Genomic DNA, 18,056 nt, shown 5'->3' on the forward strand with positions numbered 1-18,056 from the left:
ATACCATTGTCTAGAAAAACTGCAAAAACTGCACCTTACAAAGTTCTTTTCCCCCAAAAGCCTCTGAACATCAAGTGATTTACCAGTTGACGGAGGTAGTCCTGAATTGTGCTGGGATAGACGAGTACACTGATGGCAACCAACGTGTTGAGAGCAAAGTCAAAGATCTGGTAACAGAAGAAAGGGATGATCCAAGCCGCATGTTGCTGAAAAGGAAATAAATTAGAAACTCATCAGCCATAAGTTAAAATAGAGGAATATGTCTTTCTACAGGAATCTAAAGAATATTTGACATTATAGAGAATTAGATCAGCTAAAAGAAATGACATTCAGCCAAAAGGTTTGGCCAAGGCAATTTGGCTGCTATACTGCAGTATTATGTGCTGTGCAACTCCCACAACTTCTTACATTAGGAGATTTAGAAACCACACAGTACTTTCCCTTTCTAATTAATAGGATTAATGTTGGGACAAACCACAGGCTTGGGAGGTGAATGGGGAAAAATTTCCTTAACTTCAATAGGTACAAGATTCAGTTCTCTGAATTCACCATTTGCTCAGAGCTTACTCATATTTGAAACTGCAGACAATCAAGACAACTGCAGCAGGGGGCCCTGGGGTACCACTGGTTTAAACAATCAGTTCTGCTGCCTCTTCGACTTCTTTTTTTCCCCTTCTCTCAATATTCAGCTGAACAAGTAAAGAAGCAATTTTAGAAAAGGTTTTTCTTAATTTTGTTTCTATGGAGTTGTGTAGTTCACTTTATTCATGTCTTCACCAAATGTAATGAATTACCTTATATGCGCCATACGTAGCCATTGCACAGATCAGAATCATAAGGAGAGAAATTGCGGTGGCAATGCACATATCTGGAAAAGAGACACATTGATGATTGCAGACAAATTCAGACCTTGGTTCAGTTATTTTGCCACCTCCCTTGTGCAGAGCATCTCAAAGAGCAGGGTAGGAGATGGGGTCAGGTGCATTGTTCAGCCATTGCTGGAAGAAATATCTGGCTTTTTGTGGGGAACTTCCTAAATACAAGAAGCACAGGCAGTGGTTCTGTCAGTGCAAGCCTGAAGCATTACACTGTGCTGACACCTACACTGTGCAAACCACTACAGTCTCTATAAGATTATGGAGATGAATGGTCGAATTTTTCTCAGGATCTTCAAAAAATCAGAAGGAGTTTTGACAAGACTATTTTACTGGTGGTGCTGATACCTGTAGTCAGAATGTGTCTGCTTTTCTGCACTACAGATTGTTTCTTCACCAACAGATGCTGCATACCATTGCTCATATATCTCTATATCTGCCAGCAAAACGGGCAGATAAAAGCATCTTACAGCAGAAATAACATCCTGAAATTTTTCATTTGAACCAAAAATACTACAGAGATAAATTTATTAATGAAAATACATAACTTTCAGGAAAGTTAAAGCAGTGAAGGAAGGGAAATATTCTTTAAGGTTTTGATTGGAGGAATTACAGGACTTCTATTTTTTTCTTCTACTGATGATCAGCTTTCAATTAACTTTTCATTAGATTTAAGAAGTTCCTAAGCCATGAAGAGTTGGAAGTAGATCCTAGGGGGAAAAATTACATGTTTGGTCTTTTCATATCCATCTCCCTAGATATCATTATAGACCACTGTCAGGATATCAGAAGTGAATTTCTGAACTTGACCTTAGAGTGAGTTTGGGAGTGCAATGGAACATTGTGCCTATTTTTCTGAGGTTAAGCCAGTGCACAAAGAGGATAGAGGACATGAGGTACACAGGACATGGCTCTAGAGATCACATCTCTGTTGGTACCTGTGAGGCACCTGCTGTTCACATTACTGTCACCAGCTGCATTTAAACTACCTGCCTTGATAAGGTATGTGGAGGACCTCTGAGATGCACAAACATATGACAATGCTCAGAATGTTCATTACCCTGACTTTGGAAGCATTCAAAGTGTATAGGTGACATCATTTCATCACAGAGCTGCCACAATATCCAGCTCCAGCACATGACAAGGAGCACTCCACAGCATGGAACAGTCCTCAAGTCAGCTCCCAAGTTCACCCAAGTCTCTGAAAGGGTCTGGGAGCTGTGGACAGGTCTCACCTGCCACCACCAGGAAGCAGTGCAGGCTCACCCAGGTCATGGCTGAGGAGGAAGGACAGCCACTAAGTCTTGTCTGTCATTATTTCCAGCCTACCATAATGATCCCCCACGTAGAAAACAAAAGACCCAGTCCTTGATCCTCCTGCGCCTGAGGGAACACAAACTTTGCCCTAGATGGCACTAATCCACATTTCTGCTGGCTCTTGATGCAGAGAGGAACCTGAGATTTGTGAAGCTGGCAGAAAAATGAGGAGGAGGAGACTACTGCTGGCAGATGAGGACATCTCGAGAGCTGTGTATGTTCTCTGGCTCCTTGGGCATTGTACCATCCAACAGCTGGATTATGGATTTCAGAACCCAGGTCTCTCCTTTTCCAGAACACTGCCTATGTCCTACGTTTCAGGATTCTTGTTCTCTCTCTCTTGCCCCCAAAGTTTGTCCTTGTGATTGCAGAGGGACTCAGAAGAAGTCCTATGGCAGGCTACTTCCTAATTTAATGGATTAAATTCGAAGGATAAAGTGCCCTTTCCTGGCACCTGGAGGAGCACATTCAAACCACTGTAGTCTGATGAGGCCTTGGAGCACAGATATCCTTTCTCAAAGTACAAACGCTTGAATCCTTTTCTTATTGTCAAAATAAGCAGGTCTCACCCAGGAGAGGGGGCTGCACTCAGCAGTGAGTTTAGCTCACCCTGGGACTCCCCGATTCCTTCACAGTGGCTTTCTGCAACTCAGCTCATGGGTGCTACACAATGCCATCATGAGGCAGCTGGGCTCCCTGCTCATCATTCAGGAGGGAATGACATCTCAGTGCATCCCAACTGCTCTTCAAAGGCACTTGATTCTCCTCTTAGAATGTGTAGAGAATCCAGACAACCAGTGCAGTGTTTGAGCTGCATTACCTCGACCAGTTTCTAGGTTTTTAGGAGCTGTAAATGCTGTGTGCTGTGCCTGTTCGAAATGATCTTCTGAATTTTGCCCTCAAGAGCAAGAAGTATCCACAAAACATACCTCTACTAACAAGAGGTACTGCAGCCTCTTAAGACGCTTCTGGTTGTGTGGCCATTTACTCTGGCTGCCGACATACATCCTGTGAAATCAAAATTATTTTGAATAGACCAGGTACAATTGAGGTAATGAAAGAAAAGGAGAGAAGTGAAAATGGCTGCTGTAGGCACGAACTTTAATTGAAACTCTTGTAAAAGAGGCTCTTGGATCAATATTTTGATTCTAACCATCAGTTTGGAGGCACTGCTTATGCACTTGTTCTTGACCCCAACCACTCACTTCCTGCATCTAGGGGGAAACTGCTGTCATTATCATTTCAGCAGATGCAGGAGTCACAGGTTCCACTTTGCTGGTGACCGTGGCAGTACTGGTTCAGAGCCAGAGCCCAGCAAACTGTGATGAACTTGACATTGAAGATCTGCTCTGACACAATCATGCTCCCTGTCTCCAGTGTCTCCCTAATGATGCTCCACCATGCCAAGTTCCTAGTTGGCTCAAGCTAGTTCTTTCTCATTTAAGGCTTCATTGGGTTTTTTGAGCCATGTCAGCTTCAATTACTCCAAATGAAACTAAATATGCAGCACATTAAATGAGAAACTGACAAGGGTGTCTGATTTTTTTTCCAGCCATGCTGTGATTTCTATGGCAATCATGGCTGGAAGGACGGTACTTGGACTGCTGAAGGGGTTATCCAGCCTATTGTCCTAGATGGCTTTTTGAGTTTTCTCCTTGGGTTTAAAGAACCCAGTTGAGTTTTTTAAATTTTTATACCTTGCAGTGACATCCTACTTTCTTGCCTCTTTGGAGAGAAGATGCTGCTGGGGCTGGGAGGAGTTCCTGTCATGGGGTACTTGTGTGCACAGCAAGCTGCAACTTGAGTTCCCTAGAATTCACCTCAGAAGCTTTTCCTTGCCTGCCCCACTCCTCTTGCAGAGGAGGCTGATGGTGGGTGCTGCAGGGATAGGGATGAGCAGCCAGCAAGGCTGGTCCCTAAGCCAGGACTTGTGTGGAGTGATGAAGACCTTAAATCTGCATCACCTGCCCCAGCCCTGGAGCTGATTGCTGGCTCACAGCTTTGACAGCGGGGGCCAGAAAGGTGCTGATCAGCAGCTTGCAATCCTCAGGTAGTTTCTCCCACTCTCCCAGCCTTATTTAACCAAGAGCCTCCTGACTGCCAGCTAAGGATTACTGCCTTGCTCTCTCCTGCAGGCTGCTTGTGCAAGCTTGATGCCACTGCTGCCAGCCACGGTGCAGCCTCCTGGGTCACAACCTACACAGCAGCAGCATTTTCTCCCTGTGAAAGAGAGGGGGGCAATGAGAAGGAAAGAGTATTCTGCACCTTTGAGCCCAGCACATTTACGCCAGACTATAAAATTAGAGAGGAAGATGCTGCCCAGAATATCATATGCTTGGAATGGATCTAGTATTTTGCCCCTCTCTGTATCTGGGACTTGTACTACATAGGTGGTGTTGATGGACTGGGACAGGAATGCACCTACTCCACCACTTCCATTTATCCCCCAGCAGAAGTCCAAGCCTGCTGTCTGTAGACTTCTTTATAGAATTTTTCTATTTGAATTAATATTTTTAAGTCCTGGGTGCATGTCATATTCAGCAGAGAGATCATCACATTATTCTCCCCTGCCCTGAGATGTCTGCTTGTCCTGTCTGCCCATCCCTGAGCAGAGACACAAGCACATTTTGACCTAAGTTGATGACATTGGTGTCAAAGTTTCCCTCAGTTTCTGTAAGGCATGCAGAGGATTTTAATCCTTGTTGTCATGTGGCCTGTGAAGTATCACACACATCTCTGACACTATGACAGCAGTAAATAAAACCAATCAACACCCACTACTTGTCTGGGCTGTAGACATGTCAGGATGATGGTCTGTGTGTCTGAAGAAGCTGAGCAGAAGGCTCAGGCAAAACCCTCTGGGAAGTCAAAATGAATTATAGGGCTTTTCCATCTCCTGCTCTGAGATTATTAGTCTTTTAACAGCAGCAGTATTACATTGAGCAGCTCACACATTTCTAATTTTCCCCAGTCCAGCTTCTAAACTTCCTCAGGAAATAATAATAAAAAAAAAAAAGATGAGACTAAATGGGCTCTGCTGAATATCCAGCACAGGAGGAAGCCCAGCACTTTACCCAGCTCTGAGATGTACATCTTGGGAGAGCCACACAAACCACACACACTGGTGTCTTCCATTACCCCCCTCTGCCACATGATTGAGTCTTGGCAGACTTTGTTTCTCCTTGCTTCCTTTTCTAGAATAGAAGGGAAAATAAACAGCCTAGAGCTTTTTTCTAAGTGTTCACGTAAATCCTTTCTCTGACTAATCAAACAGGAGCCTCTGGCAATGCCCCTGGAATTAGAACTGATGCTGCACTGGTATTTTCATGCAGCTTGCAGTAGACTGGCTGTGGCTCTGCAGACGGCAGGAATTTTTCTCACTGCTGGAACAGAAAATTGAAAATTCTCCACAACCTAGGAACAGCTAGAAATAAATCTGAGTACAAATACTGTGGGAATCCTGGTTATTTGGAAGTCAAGGGAAACCTGTCATTAACTTCATTTACACAGCTGATAAGTTTTTTCCAGACGGCGTTTTCAGATCTTTTATGAGGGATCCTCTTTACAGGAGAAAGTGAGTGACAAAATTTACATGTAAACTCTGTCTGCATTTTTTTCTTGTTTGCTATTTATAGAAGCATCAATAGTAATGAGAATACTGACTATTAGTGTTTGTGTCACTATTATTTGTCATCAGAAGTATATATACAACTTTGGGACCTTCTTTAGCATAAAAAGTTACATATCTTCCTGTATTTCATACACATTGTTTCAGTGCATGCAGCTAACCTGAAAAACCTTTCTTCAAAAAAGACAAAATCAGGAAAAGAGAAGAATATGTGGAAGTTTTTCTGATGATTTACCTCATAATAAAACATTTCATTGCATTTGAACAAATACAGTCATGCTTAAAGAAAAGAAGAAAGAAATTATCTCCTGTCAGCTATTTCCAGTAACCATAAAAGTCAGTAGCTTGATTCAACTGCCTTTACTCAGGCACCAAACCAGAGGGAGTCAAAGAATAAAAGGAAACATTAATTCAAGTGTTCATTCGTAATTTAACTGCCTGTGAAATGTTCCCTTTACCAAATGGAAATGAGGTTGCTTGGCCCATAAGCCATCCATCCTTTAACAGTATTGCAGGGTTCACTTCAGAAGCCTTGATAAAAATATACAGAAAATACAATTTTCAAGTGTAGATGGAAATCCCCAATGTACTTTATCTGACAGCTACTGCATTACAAAACAGAATTACAATTTTAAAGCCTTGGGCACTGGCAGGCCTCTGATGTTGGCTATATAAAACCACACTGACAGACAGTCATTACCAAGGTTAATCTCTGAGAATTAGGACAAGGCAGTCAGTTTTAATATGTCAGAACCAGCTAGGAGCCCATCTGTATCTACGATGGTCCTTACTTTCTTAAATCCAGTTATATAAAAAGATTTTTAGTCGGAAGTTGTAGGTGGTTTTTCAATGAAGACACAATAAAGTAGCAATCATCCCTTATCATTAATTCAATGTAGACCCTCAAGGCATATTTGAATTAAAGACCTTGTGGAAATAATCATCCCTTAAATGATACCCAGTATCTCTGACACAACAATGGGCAGTTTCTTTTCTCATGTGTGGAGCTAATGCTTCTCCTACAGACATTTTTATTGACTTCAGTAGGAATTAGGAAAGAACTTAGAACCTTTAGCTGTGGATGGGGGAATTCTGAAGAGAAAGACACCAGTGTGATTAGCAACAGACCTTGTTTCAGACTACCATGAGAAATGTTGAATGTAACCATCTTGTGAGCAGAAATGAAAATAAACAGACATTTTTATCAAAATCACATTGAGGGAAAACTTTACTAGATATGATCTAAACAGTTAAATCAACAAACCACCAAATAATTTGAAAAAGTTATGGAACAAGGAAACATTTGCAAAGGACAAGAGGTTTTGTAGGAGACATAAATGGCCTAGCTTACCCTTCTCTTAAATTATATTGAACATTTTCTATGATGTCTTTCAGTAAGAGAAGGAATTGCTCTGTGTTACTGCTGACATGCCTGTGACTATACAGTTGATATGTGTATTTCCATCTAATTGAGCAGGTTTGTGCAAGTCATGCCACATGCACAGGGGAGTGATAATTACATCCAATATGAATGAATGCACCCAGCTGTCCGAGCAGCAGCACGGGCTCTTGAGCATGTGCAGGCACTTGGGATGTGGTGCTGGGAGGTGCAGAGACTCCAGATCTCCCTCTGTCCTGCAAAATTCCCCTGGGGCTTTCAGCACCATGCTCAGGGATACATCTCCCTGCCAAGGGCTGGCTCTGCCCCTGCCAAGCCAGGACACAGCAGAGCAGATGGATTGATTACTAATAGGTAGGTGGCAGATAAGGTTACTACTAGGAAACAAGTTTGAACTACGCCATGACACCTTTCTCAATAAAAATGCATCTGTAAGATACAAAGGTGAAGCAATAATTGAAAGGACAGTAATTACTGAAATGATAGGACAGTTACATAAATGCTGAAGCAATGAGTGCTAGTAATTAGGGAATTTGTACTTACTGGCATCATCCATAAATTCAAATTCACCCCCTAATTCAGCACTAGTCAGGTGGTACTGGTCAGGATCAGTCAGGGCACTCAGCAGAATCAACAAGACCACTGAATTTATAATCTATAGAGAGGAAAAAGGGAAAAGGATCAGTCTTTGAAAGTAATCCATGAAAAACCTCTGGGCAGCACACACCCACCATGTTTCACACCAGCTATGACGGAGACTGTTTTCCAACTGTACAACTGTAGTATTTAACTAACACTGCAATTAATTTCTCTAAGTTGGTGTAAACAGGAATTATTTCTTCCCTAAGTGGCAGCATGAAAATTTAACAAAATGTATATCACCTCTTTTCATTCCACTCTATTCCACACCAGAGAAGTTACCACTGCTCTTTCAGACTAAAAAACTTCTTAGCACATCCACCAGTCATTTTGAGATTATTACAAATGGGTGCTGTAATCAAGGACTATCAGCATGGCAGAACTAGAATAGGGGACAGACCCTGTAAAATTGCTAGATTATCAAAGAGGAGGTTGATTACTGGAAAATGCTGTGCTCTAAGAGGCCATGAGTGAGGGGCTGGTTCAGGTGACCTGCTAAATAAGGCCTGGGGGAGCGGGAGGAGGTGGCCATGTGAGCCCTGTGTCTGACTGTCTCATTCCTGTGTCATACGGCACAGATGGACATTCACATCCACCAAGGCCTTGGCTATGAAATGCAGTAAGTGAATTAAATGCCAAGAATATCAAGTGATTCAGTAGAAGATTGTCAAGTATCAGCTATGAACGAATTGGAGAGGTAGCCAAGAGCTGTATTTTAAAACAAATCTGAACAAAATGCTCATATCACTTTGAAGTGAAGAGAGCTAATTGCAGAAAAGAAGATTGCTCAGCATGAAATAATGCAGTCAGGCTAAAAGCTTATTCTATAGAACTAGGAAGGTAACTGATGAAGAAGAAAATGGAAAGACAAAAGCTGAAAACAGTACACTTGGAAAATGGATTTTATTGCTTTGGTTTTCACTTCAAAGTCATCCTAATCTGATCACAGGTTACTAACAGCAACAAGAGGGTGTAGAAACAGGTTATTTCAAGACACAACAGGCTAGAGAATTTCTCAGGTAAGATAAATCCTTTTTGATAGGTAAATTCCATCAAGTCTAGCTGATACCAGATCTGTTAGCAATCTTTGAAAACTGCTGAGAATAGACTGAGTTCACAAGACAAGAAAAGAGCAAGCACAGTTTATGCATTTTCAAAGCAGGAAGGTCATGCAGTGAATTTCCAGATTGACTGTGAGGGTTAAGAACAAAGTAAGAACAGATAATCAAGCAGTCTCCCCATTAATACTTCAAATTTGCATGGTCACAAGTAGCAATCACCATGGACTTGTCAAGGACAACCTGTAAGTAGTTTATCTTATTTTCCTTCTCTGACAGACTAAGAAGCCTTATGGACAGGGCAGAAGCAGCAGATAACATCTCTGCATCTTAGCATACCTTTTGACATTATGAAATTCTCAAAAATTAGTAAAGAAAACCTGGGTTGGTTGAATGTTCAGGAAGGTGAATGCACTGCCAGCTGGGTAACTGTACTGAAGAACAGCTGTCATCGATTTAAGGACTCAGTCAGCACAGAAGATACACTGATTAGGGTTTTCAAGTATTGTTGAGAGACTTGTTATTTCAAGTCACTTGTAACTTCTACCTTTCCCTAATTTGCAGACAATGCCAAGTTGTAAGCACTTTGGGAGATAAGAATGACATTATTTTGACCAACTAGAGCAGAATTGAGACAACAGAGCACAATTCAGCACCAAACAGCATAGAGGAACATTTGTGAAGAACTTCAGAAGAACATGAGGCAAAAAAACTGAGTAAGTGACAACTACTCAGAAAGGAGTCTGGGTGACTGAACACAACTCAGTGGAATCCCATTAGCTCATCTTTGTGGCTGTAAGCTGATAGGCAGCGCTGCAGAAACCTCGATATTAGATGTATAAATTATCCTCCCACTTGCCCTCCATGGGCCTCTGCAGAAAGGATACAACCTCCTTCTAAAATGTACAAGAAAAAAATCTTGGGGATTATGATCCTGCATCAGAACAGAGGGTAGTCAGACATCTGGAATGTAGGACAGATAGGGAAAAAACTGGGGTTGCTTTGTAAGGAAAAAGTAGGGGCAGGTGCTCTCAGTCTTTTATGAGCAGAAAGGCTGAGGGGGAAAGAACGAGGCAACAGACCTTCCTCCAGATCCACTGAGTAAACAGATCTGAATTATAGCAAAAGAAAATAGAAGTTAAACAGCGTGGTGAACAATAAGAAAAGAAGGAGAAAGATTGTCTGGGGCAGGTTAGAGATTATCATTACTGCATTTTTACATAGAATAGCTAAATAGCTTTGTGTTGGGAATGCTGTAGCATGATGTCTTGGCTTTCTCTTGGTTTTGAAGATGTCAGACAACTATCAAAATTCAAATTTACATTCCATAAATCTTACTGAGTTTTAACATTATGCATAACTCCATATTGCAACCTAGTTCTTGTTTTATACTCCTTTGTAGAAAGCTAGAAGACATAAGCCAGTAATAAATATGTTACCTAAGAAGAGTACTCAAAATACCCAAGCAATAAGAAACCATAAATGCATGGAGTGTTGCTATTTTAGAGACATTTTTTGAGTACAGATATAGCCATGAAAATTCATAAAATACTGACCTATGCACTCTACTTTCTCCTTATGGATATGTCCTGATTCAGATAATGTGATTGTCAGCATTGCCTTAAATTCTGTATAAGACATAGACTGTGTTTGCCTGGTCTGAAGTCTGCTGCAGTCAGTAGGAATTTCTCTAATGCTCTTTAGTTTATTACTTTTCTGTTCTATCAGTTTGTTCTCTTGAGATCCTCAATCATCTGAGCACTTTCCAGCTGTGCTGTCAGCAGTGCAAGTGAAATGCACCATGTGTTTTCCCCCTCTTTCTCCCAGAAATGTGTGCACAGTTGGGTGTCTTGTGTTCATTAGGGTTTTCCTTTTGTTTTGAAAGTGATGTGACTGTTGAATTTTGGAAAAAAAAAAAAAAAGAAAGAAAGAAAAAAAAAAGCTTTAATGCATAAATCCAGTGTGTCTAAAAAGTTACTGATGTAATGTTTTCCAAGGACACACAATCAAGGACAAGAGCATAAAAAAATATTCCCTGTTGGTATACGCAGTTGGTATGAGAGTTGAAATATCCATTCTAGGAAAGCCAAAAGAGATTCCTGTGCTCCTTTGATAGGGCCAAAATTTCCTTCAAGATGTTTTACATTTTTTCAGCAACAAATAGTGTAACAACCAATTAGCAATGCTTAGAAAGCATTTTAATTATGCTAAGTTTCATAAGCTGCTAAACTATAACTTCACAGTGAGACACAATGTCCTCCTTTTATAGATGGAAAAACTGAAACCATGTCCATGGCCATACAGCAGTGGGGTTGTAGCAGGATGCTCCCCCTGGAATGGGGTAAAATAACGTGATCAGTGTCCTATTTGCAAAGCTGTCAGTGGTAAATGAAGAAGGGGTATGGATAAATGCTGCCTTCAGTGTTGAACAACGCTGAAGCCAAGTCTGACTCAATTCCGAAGTTAAACATTCTGATAGTGAGATGAAAATGTGGTAGACCTGGTAAAATACAAGGATAAAGGAACAAACAAGTGACACTGCTGACAGTTTATCTAAAGCTGCTGAGCTGACATGGCTGGCCAGGAGATGTAATGGCTGACAGCCAAGTCACCCAGTCCCAAACTTGAACTGCCATACCCCTTCTGGGAGTGCATGGGTGGAGACTTCTTCTGTGAGTGGGGATGCCCTTCAAGGTTACCTTTCAAGGCTGAGTGAAAGAAACTGGCCCATGGTCATTGATATGGGTGAGTAAACTCAATCTGTTAATAATAATTAAATATCAACTAGTATTTTTTTTGCTAGCTTTAATAAAATTGCTTCAATATTGCTTCACGGGCTACTATAACAGTTGTTACAGCTCCTATACTGTGTAGTAAATAATTCTGATTACGATAGTTTTGTCTAATCATTAAAATAATAAAAAATAATATATATTTCTTTAAATATATCCAGTTTGCTGTCGATTATCCTGTGGGACAAAGTTGTATAAAGGTTCAATTATACCTATATAATCCTTTAGACATAAGCTGTTGACAAAGTCTGGGATTAAGACTGGATCCAGCCATATCCAGACTCCTCCACGAGGAGTTTAAAAACCAAGGGGATCCTTTCTACATCCTGTGACTCAACAGGAGGGCTTCTTTAATAAACTTTATCTAAAGCTCCCACTCTGCCCAGGTGTTCAACAAGAATAAAATGCAAGCCTTTGCACTGTCAAGTCAGAACTGTGACCAGTGGGTCCTCCGGCTGACTGCAGCCCCAGTGCTAGCCAGGGCTCAGGAGAGGAGCTCCAGGGACACCAACAGGCCTTATTTGACCTGCACAGCCCAGTTTGGGCCTCTCCACACCCCTCCCCAAGGCGCAGGAGCCCACTCAGGTCAGCCTGGAGTCATCAGTCTCTGTCTCAGAGTACAACACATCAGGCTCCAGCCATGCTTCCTGGGTGGACCCTGTACAGGCATGTTACAGCTTGTCTCCGGTCTCCAGTTGTGTCCCTGGTCCCTGCCCTCTGCTTTTGGTTGGACCCTCTGGTTTATCACTCAGCTGCCTTGTTGGGGCTGGTGAACCCCATGATCAGCCCCAGTTCTGCTTCTGGGCTCAGTCCCTGCAGGATGAGTTCAGAGTGCCCTAAGAACACACTGGACAAAGACCCAACAGAAAGTCCTAAAAATACCCAACTTTCTCTTATTCTGATATGGAAATAAAATAGTTCTTTTTTTAAAATCCCAAAATCTTACTTCTCTGGCAGGCAGATGGAATTATATCCATTTTTTAATCAATGAAGGGGAGGAAAATAGCTACTTTAGAGAGACCACAGAATGTATGAAGCCAAGGGGAAAGAACAAACATTATGGAAGAGACATCTAGATATTGGAGCAGTAACTGGAGTTCCTGCTGTGGGCTTACAAAACATAATTTCAGATTTGAGTAGAAGATACTCTGAACAGCAACAGCTGTGTGAGGAAGGTGTATGCAGGCATGAGCAAGACAGGCAGCAGGTGATGGGACTGGCACCACCAGCCACTGATGCTGCTTCCACCTGCACTGTGATAAAGAACCAGCAGCTTAAGCACAGTATGAGGCAGTTCTGCTGGAGAAAATGTCCAGTGTTTAGGATACAAGGACACAACCTCATGTCTTCCATAGGCAGGATCCAGCAATTAGAAACTATATAATGCACTAAAATTTCAGACTTCTACTGTCAATAAGTCACCTTATTTCCATGTCATTTGTTACAAAGGTCAGCAGTGAACTGTGGTGATCCATGGGAATAAAATGCTGGGGAGAGGTGTCAGAAACCACTGCAGCAACAGGTGATCAGACAACAAATATCACTATAATTTCAGACCTTTTGTAGAAGTGCAGTTGCATGGTATCTATCTCAGCATACCTAAAATAAAATCTGTTCCAGTAGCTCCTAAGAGCATACCATTAACACTGATCTACTGATGATCTCTGACTCAAGCAGACAGAGAAATGCTTTTGCCAGCAACTTACATAAATGTCTGTAAACACTGAAAGAATGGCCATGAGTTACAATGGCTTTCAGTCCAGAGTCAAAATAAAATAGCTCCGATGAAGGAGTTTAGAAAAGGAAAAATTATTATGCCCACTTAAATCAATACACTGCATTAAAATACAGTGATGTTTCTATTGAAGTCTACAAATATTCTACTACAGTTCTCCCAAGACTTTCTAATGCAGCAAAGAGAGATAACACAGGTAACTATATTTACAGGAAAAAAGTAGAGCCCCCCCTGCTTTTTTTCTACTGAGGGTTCAATTTACAACTGAATCCATGCACGTAGCAGTCCGAGTTTATGGGTGGCAATAGATGTTCCTACAGTTTTAATTCTGTGACTGTTTTCAGCCTCACTGAACTCAAGAGAGATACACTTAAGCACCCTCCTTAAATCTCAGCATTGGGGGAGAACTAACTCCCTGCCTGTGCCCCTTTTTACAGTTCCAGAGCTGGTTTCATGACACAGTGAAGCCCAGACACATGTAGAAACTGGCACACGGAGTTCTGGCATATTTTTAATATCCCATGAAACTGGCACGGTTTCATTTGTTGTCCTCTACAGAGATACTAAGGAAGCAAATGGCCAAGGACATTAATTTTAGTAGTATGAAATCCTAAATGTATTTAGTAAAGCTTAAGAAAATCTCAAGCAGAACCCACATACCATCTCTTCTGTTTGTCTCTAAAAAACTCAAGCCAATTTTTTGAGTCCAGGCAGTTCTCTACAGAAATGACAGAAACAAAGCATCAGTCTTAAACTACTTTGCTCCTTGAAACTAAATAGAAGAGTATTTTCTAGCACTTGGATATCTGAAGTCAGTATCACTACCAGAAAAAATAAGAATGAATGGAAAATGCCTGTTTAAGTATCTCAATGTCTAATTCTCCCAATCTACCTTCCCCTTCTCACTAGGCATGTTCTTTGCATATTTTCTGCATTTTTTCTTTAGGCATAGAAGATATTACTAAAAGCAAGAACACTTTTGTTCTTTAAAAGGAGAAAAGAACTCTACAAAAGAAAAAAATCAGGTTCAGTATAATTTGCTCAGGGTAGATTTGCACTGTCCGGGGTGCCTTTACCAAACTTCTCTATTAGTGTAGATAATGAATTAAGGTTTACTGCCCCATACAGAAGATTCTTCTATCTGTTCTCTGTCTCCCCCTGTTAGGCAAAGTTTTGTGTTTCTTAGTGTTCATTGGGGGCTTTTTCTGAACTCTGACTGAAGAAGAAACAAGGAGGCAATTTTATCAATAAAGATTTTAAGCTGAGTGCTGTGAAGAGCAGACAAACAGCACATGAAGAAACAAGATGTCCCGTCTGTACCCAAGTTTCTTGACAAATTTCACATCAGTGATTCAATCTCTTTCCTTCTCAGGGCACAGGAGCTACATCTGAGCACACCACAGATAGAGTGCAGGAGCAGGAGAACCCTGTCAGAGTAGACACCTCTCTCTTTTTTCCACTTTGTAAGCCTTCTACCTCATGCTAATGAAAAGCTTTCAACTTCCCAGTGCTGGGGACAAGCTGCAGATGTGTTAGTGATGCACAATTTAATGAGTGGTCCGAGTTAGAAACCCAGACACACTCATCCAATGGAACAAAACAGCCTGAAGGGAGACAGAAAGAGGGACACCTGAACTTGGGTTAAAAGGGAATTCTTCACTCCTTTGATCAGTGAAACTCAGTATCAGGCATTATTACTGAAGTCAAAAGGTTGAAGGAATTCAAAAAAGGATGAGCTATTTATTAAGAAAATGAAAGTGTTTAGTCATATCACAAAGGATCTTAAAAACAAAATGCAAGCCTTTCTGCTTCAGGTGACTCCCCAACCTTAGCATTATAGGAGAATAAAGAAAATGTTGTCCCTGAACAAATTGTTCTCTCTCCCTGTGTGGTTTCTTAAAGCATGGCTCTGGCTGCTATCTGAAATACTGCACTGGAATAGGGAGAGCATTAGTCAGATCAGAAGTAGCAATTAGGTTTTCATATTCTTTAATTTGGAGAAGACAGGGTAGAGTCTGCAATTCTTGTCACTATTTTTCCATACTATTTATGAGAAGGCAAAGAATCATCCAGGCAGGCTCAGACTAGCACATTACAAAGTCCATATTATAGAGAGTGCATGATAGAAAGCTGCATAAAACATTTCAATCAGACTTTATATAGAATTTCAGCTTTGATTGCTATGACACTAAACACTGAACTTTAAAGACTATGCTGATTAAATTGACATGGGAAGTACAGAATAATTTATCAGCACTCTTCTATACAAATGACTCAACTACTGTCTACTGCCAGCCTTTTAACAGACTTAAACCCCAAACCACAAGAGGTCTGTTATTACTGAAATATGGTAATGGTTAAATTTATTTAAAAAAAAATAAATGGACAGATTGTGCAATATGCACATAAGAGGTTTCTGTCTTCCTAGAGATAGAGTTTAATTTGTTATATACTTGTAAGAGACTGAAATGTTATGGTTTGTGGCTTACATATTTTATGAAGGACTTTTTGCACATGATGGCAAAACTGTATAAAGAAGATGCAACCACCAAAGCCCTCCCCTCCCTGAAGATGCCTCCTGTGGGGAACTTGGGACTGTGAGTTCAGCAGCCTAAGGGAACTTGAGAGAAGATAAAGGTGACACTATTGTGAAATCATCTCAGGTCTAGGGAGAAGGAAACAAGGCTGAGGGAGAATAAAGTATCCCCCAGAAAGCCAGAACCAGTAGCAGTCAGAACCAGAATCAGTAGCTCTGGCTGGGTTTGGGCGGGGGGAGCCCATAGCCCACAGACTCATCTGCTGAGGCTGGGTTTGCACAGACTCCTCCCCAGCCAAGGGGGGAGGAGGAGAGTTTTGGGTGTGTTGCATAACCTCAAGTCAGAGACAGTGAACACTCATGCTCCCTTACACAAACAGGCTCAGTTTAAAACCTCCCACCCTGGGAAAGCCATATGCACGGACATCCACATGAGAGGCAGCTGAGGGAGTGTCATAACCCATCAAAGACCCCCAAAAGTGCTCCCCAGACTTATTCCTGGAATGAGGCCTTGCACCACAGCACTGCCTGATGCAAAGTGATGCAATTGCTCCAGAGTCTGTTGCAATAGACAGTGTCAAACTTGTTCCCCGCAGGGGAGGTCCCTGGTCATTTCCACCTGGCCTGAGTGTGTATTAATCCACTGAACTCTGGTTTTTGTGTTTTGTGGGACCCTTACCACCAAAAAGACCAGAAGAACAGGATCAATGGGACGCCACTAGGATCCATGGAGTGGTGATATTTTCTATTTAATCTGCCTCTCTGCAACTCTCTTCTCCCCCCTCCTTTTTCTATTTCTATCTCTTTCTACTCCCATTTGCTGTTAAATGAAATCTATGCTAATGACTTTGGCATATAGTCTTCCTTGCCCCTTAATTTGGGCAGAGGCATCTCTTTCATAATTTTAATAACAAATTTAATCTTCGTCCTTTCCTGGTTTAAGTAAATAAGGTATTTGTATACAAATTTATCAGTGGAGTCTTGGTTATCTTCTCATTGTATTTAAAGAAAGTCCTGAAAATGACTGCTGAAGTATTCTGCCCAGCAAGACCTCTAGGGAAATATTTATGGGGAAATATAATCACACATACAATTATATCATTGCCAGATCAACTCACAATTTCTCCTAAAGATGATCTTGGTTCAGGATGCAGTGGAGAACCAGCAAAGAATTGGTATGCAATAAAACCTTTTTAGAAAAAGGGTTGTTGAACTGGGCTTTGCTTGGTTTCTGCATTTGTCCTTGATTTCCAAAAATGCATATCTGAGCCTTGCAAGTGACTGTGTAAGTTTGAGGGCAGACCTGTTAAATTGTGACTGTGATGTGAGTTGTGGCAGCTCCCACAGATCTAGACTTTAGTGTGGCCTTGTGACAAGAGGATGGGCCAGACAACATGGCTGTGGCTGCTTACCTGGGCTGGACTGTCCAGGTATCCCCTGGCCCTGGCCAGCACATTGTGTGTCCTACACCCAGAGCAGCCCACAGCACTGTCCCTGCTCAGAGTCCCCTCCAGCCTCTCTGGACATTGCCACTGTCCTGCTGAGAGGACTGTGATCTGGTTTTGACAGCAAGCCACATATGACCACTTCATTAAAAAACCAACACCAAAACACACCAAAAATCATTGATCCATTACTCTTATGTAGCCACCACAGGCAATATCCACAGAAGCCATACAAGTGCTGCACCCTTGAAGCACTCTGCAACCCAAGGCAGGGATTTAGTTACACAAGGAAGATGTGGAAAGATAGTAGAGTACAGATAATTACTGAAATAGTAAAGAACACGACCACATGTATCCTGTCTGTCTGGCCACAGCTGTTTCACTGTTGGGAAATGCATCCCTCTAAGGTGAAAATCTCCCACAAACCTGTGTTTCTGCCAAAAGCATTTGTCCTGTCTGTTTTAAGCAGCTTAATATATCTCTGGAGAGAACAAGACCTTGCTCAGTACATGCCAGCAACAAAATGAAAAGCAGTCACAGCACTCTCAAAACCCCTTTCAAGGCTGAGTGCCAGGATGACAATAGTTAGAGCTGATGCAGACACCTGAAAAAGAGCTGACCCACAGGAGGTC

At 41.6% G+C, this 18,056-nt stretch overlaps 1 protein-coding gene across 1 annotated transcript in view; it reads right to left on the reverse strand.

The window, feature by feature from the left end:
• The window catches only part of LAPTM4B (lysosomal protein transmembrane 4 beta), a 60,180-nt gene that overhangs the window by 34,099 nt on the left and 8,025 nt on the right, over window positions 1-18,056 (reverse strand). Inside the window, exons 2-4 of the mRNA XM_083878898.1 lie at window positions 7,763-7,874; window positions 795-868; window positions 84-206 (exon numbers count right to left, since the gene is read on the reverse strand). Coding sequence (XP_083735024.1) covers window positions 84-206; window positions 795-868; window positions 7,763-7,874 — 309 coding nt within the window. The remainder of the gene's footprint in view (window positions 1-83; window positions 207-794; window positions 869-7,762; window positions 7,875-18,056) is intronic.

Source organism: Zosterops lateralis, assembly GCF_965231275.1.
Source record: "Zosterops lateralis genome assembly, chromosome: 1".
Classification (NCBI taxonomy): domain Eukaryota; kingdom Metazoa; phylum Chordata; class Aves; order Passeriformes; family Zosteropidae; genus Zosterops; species Zosterops lateralis.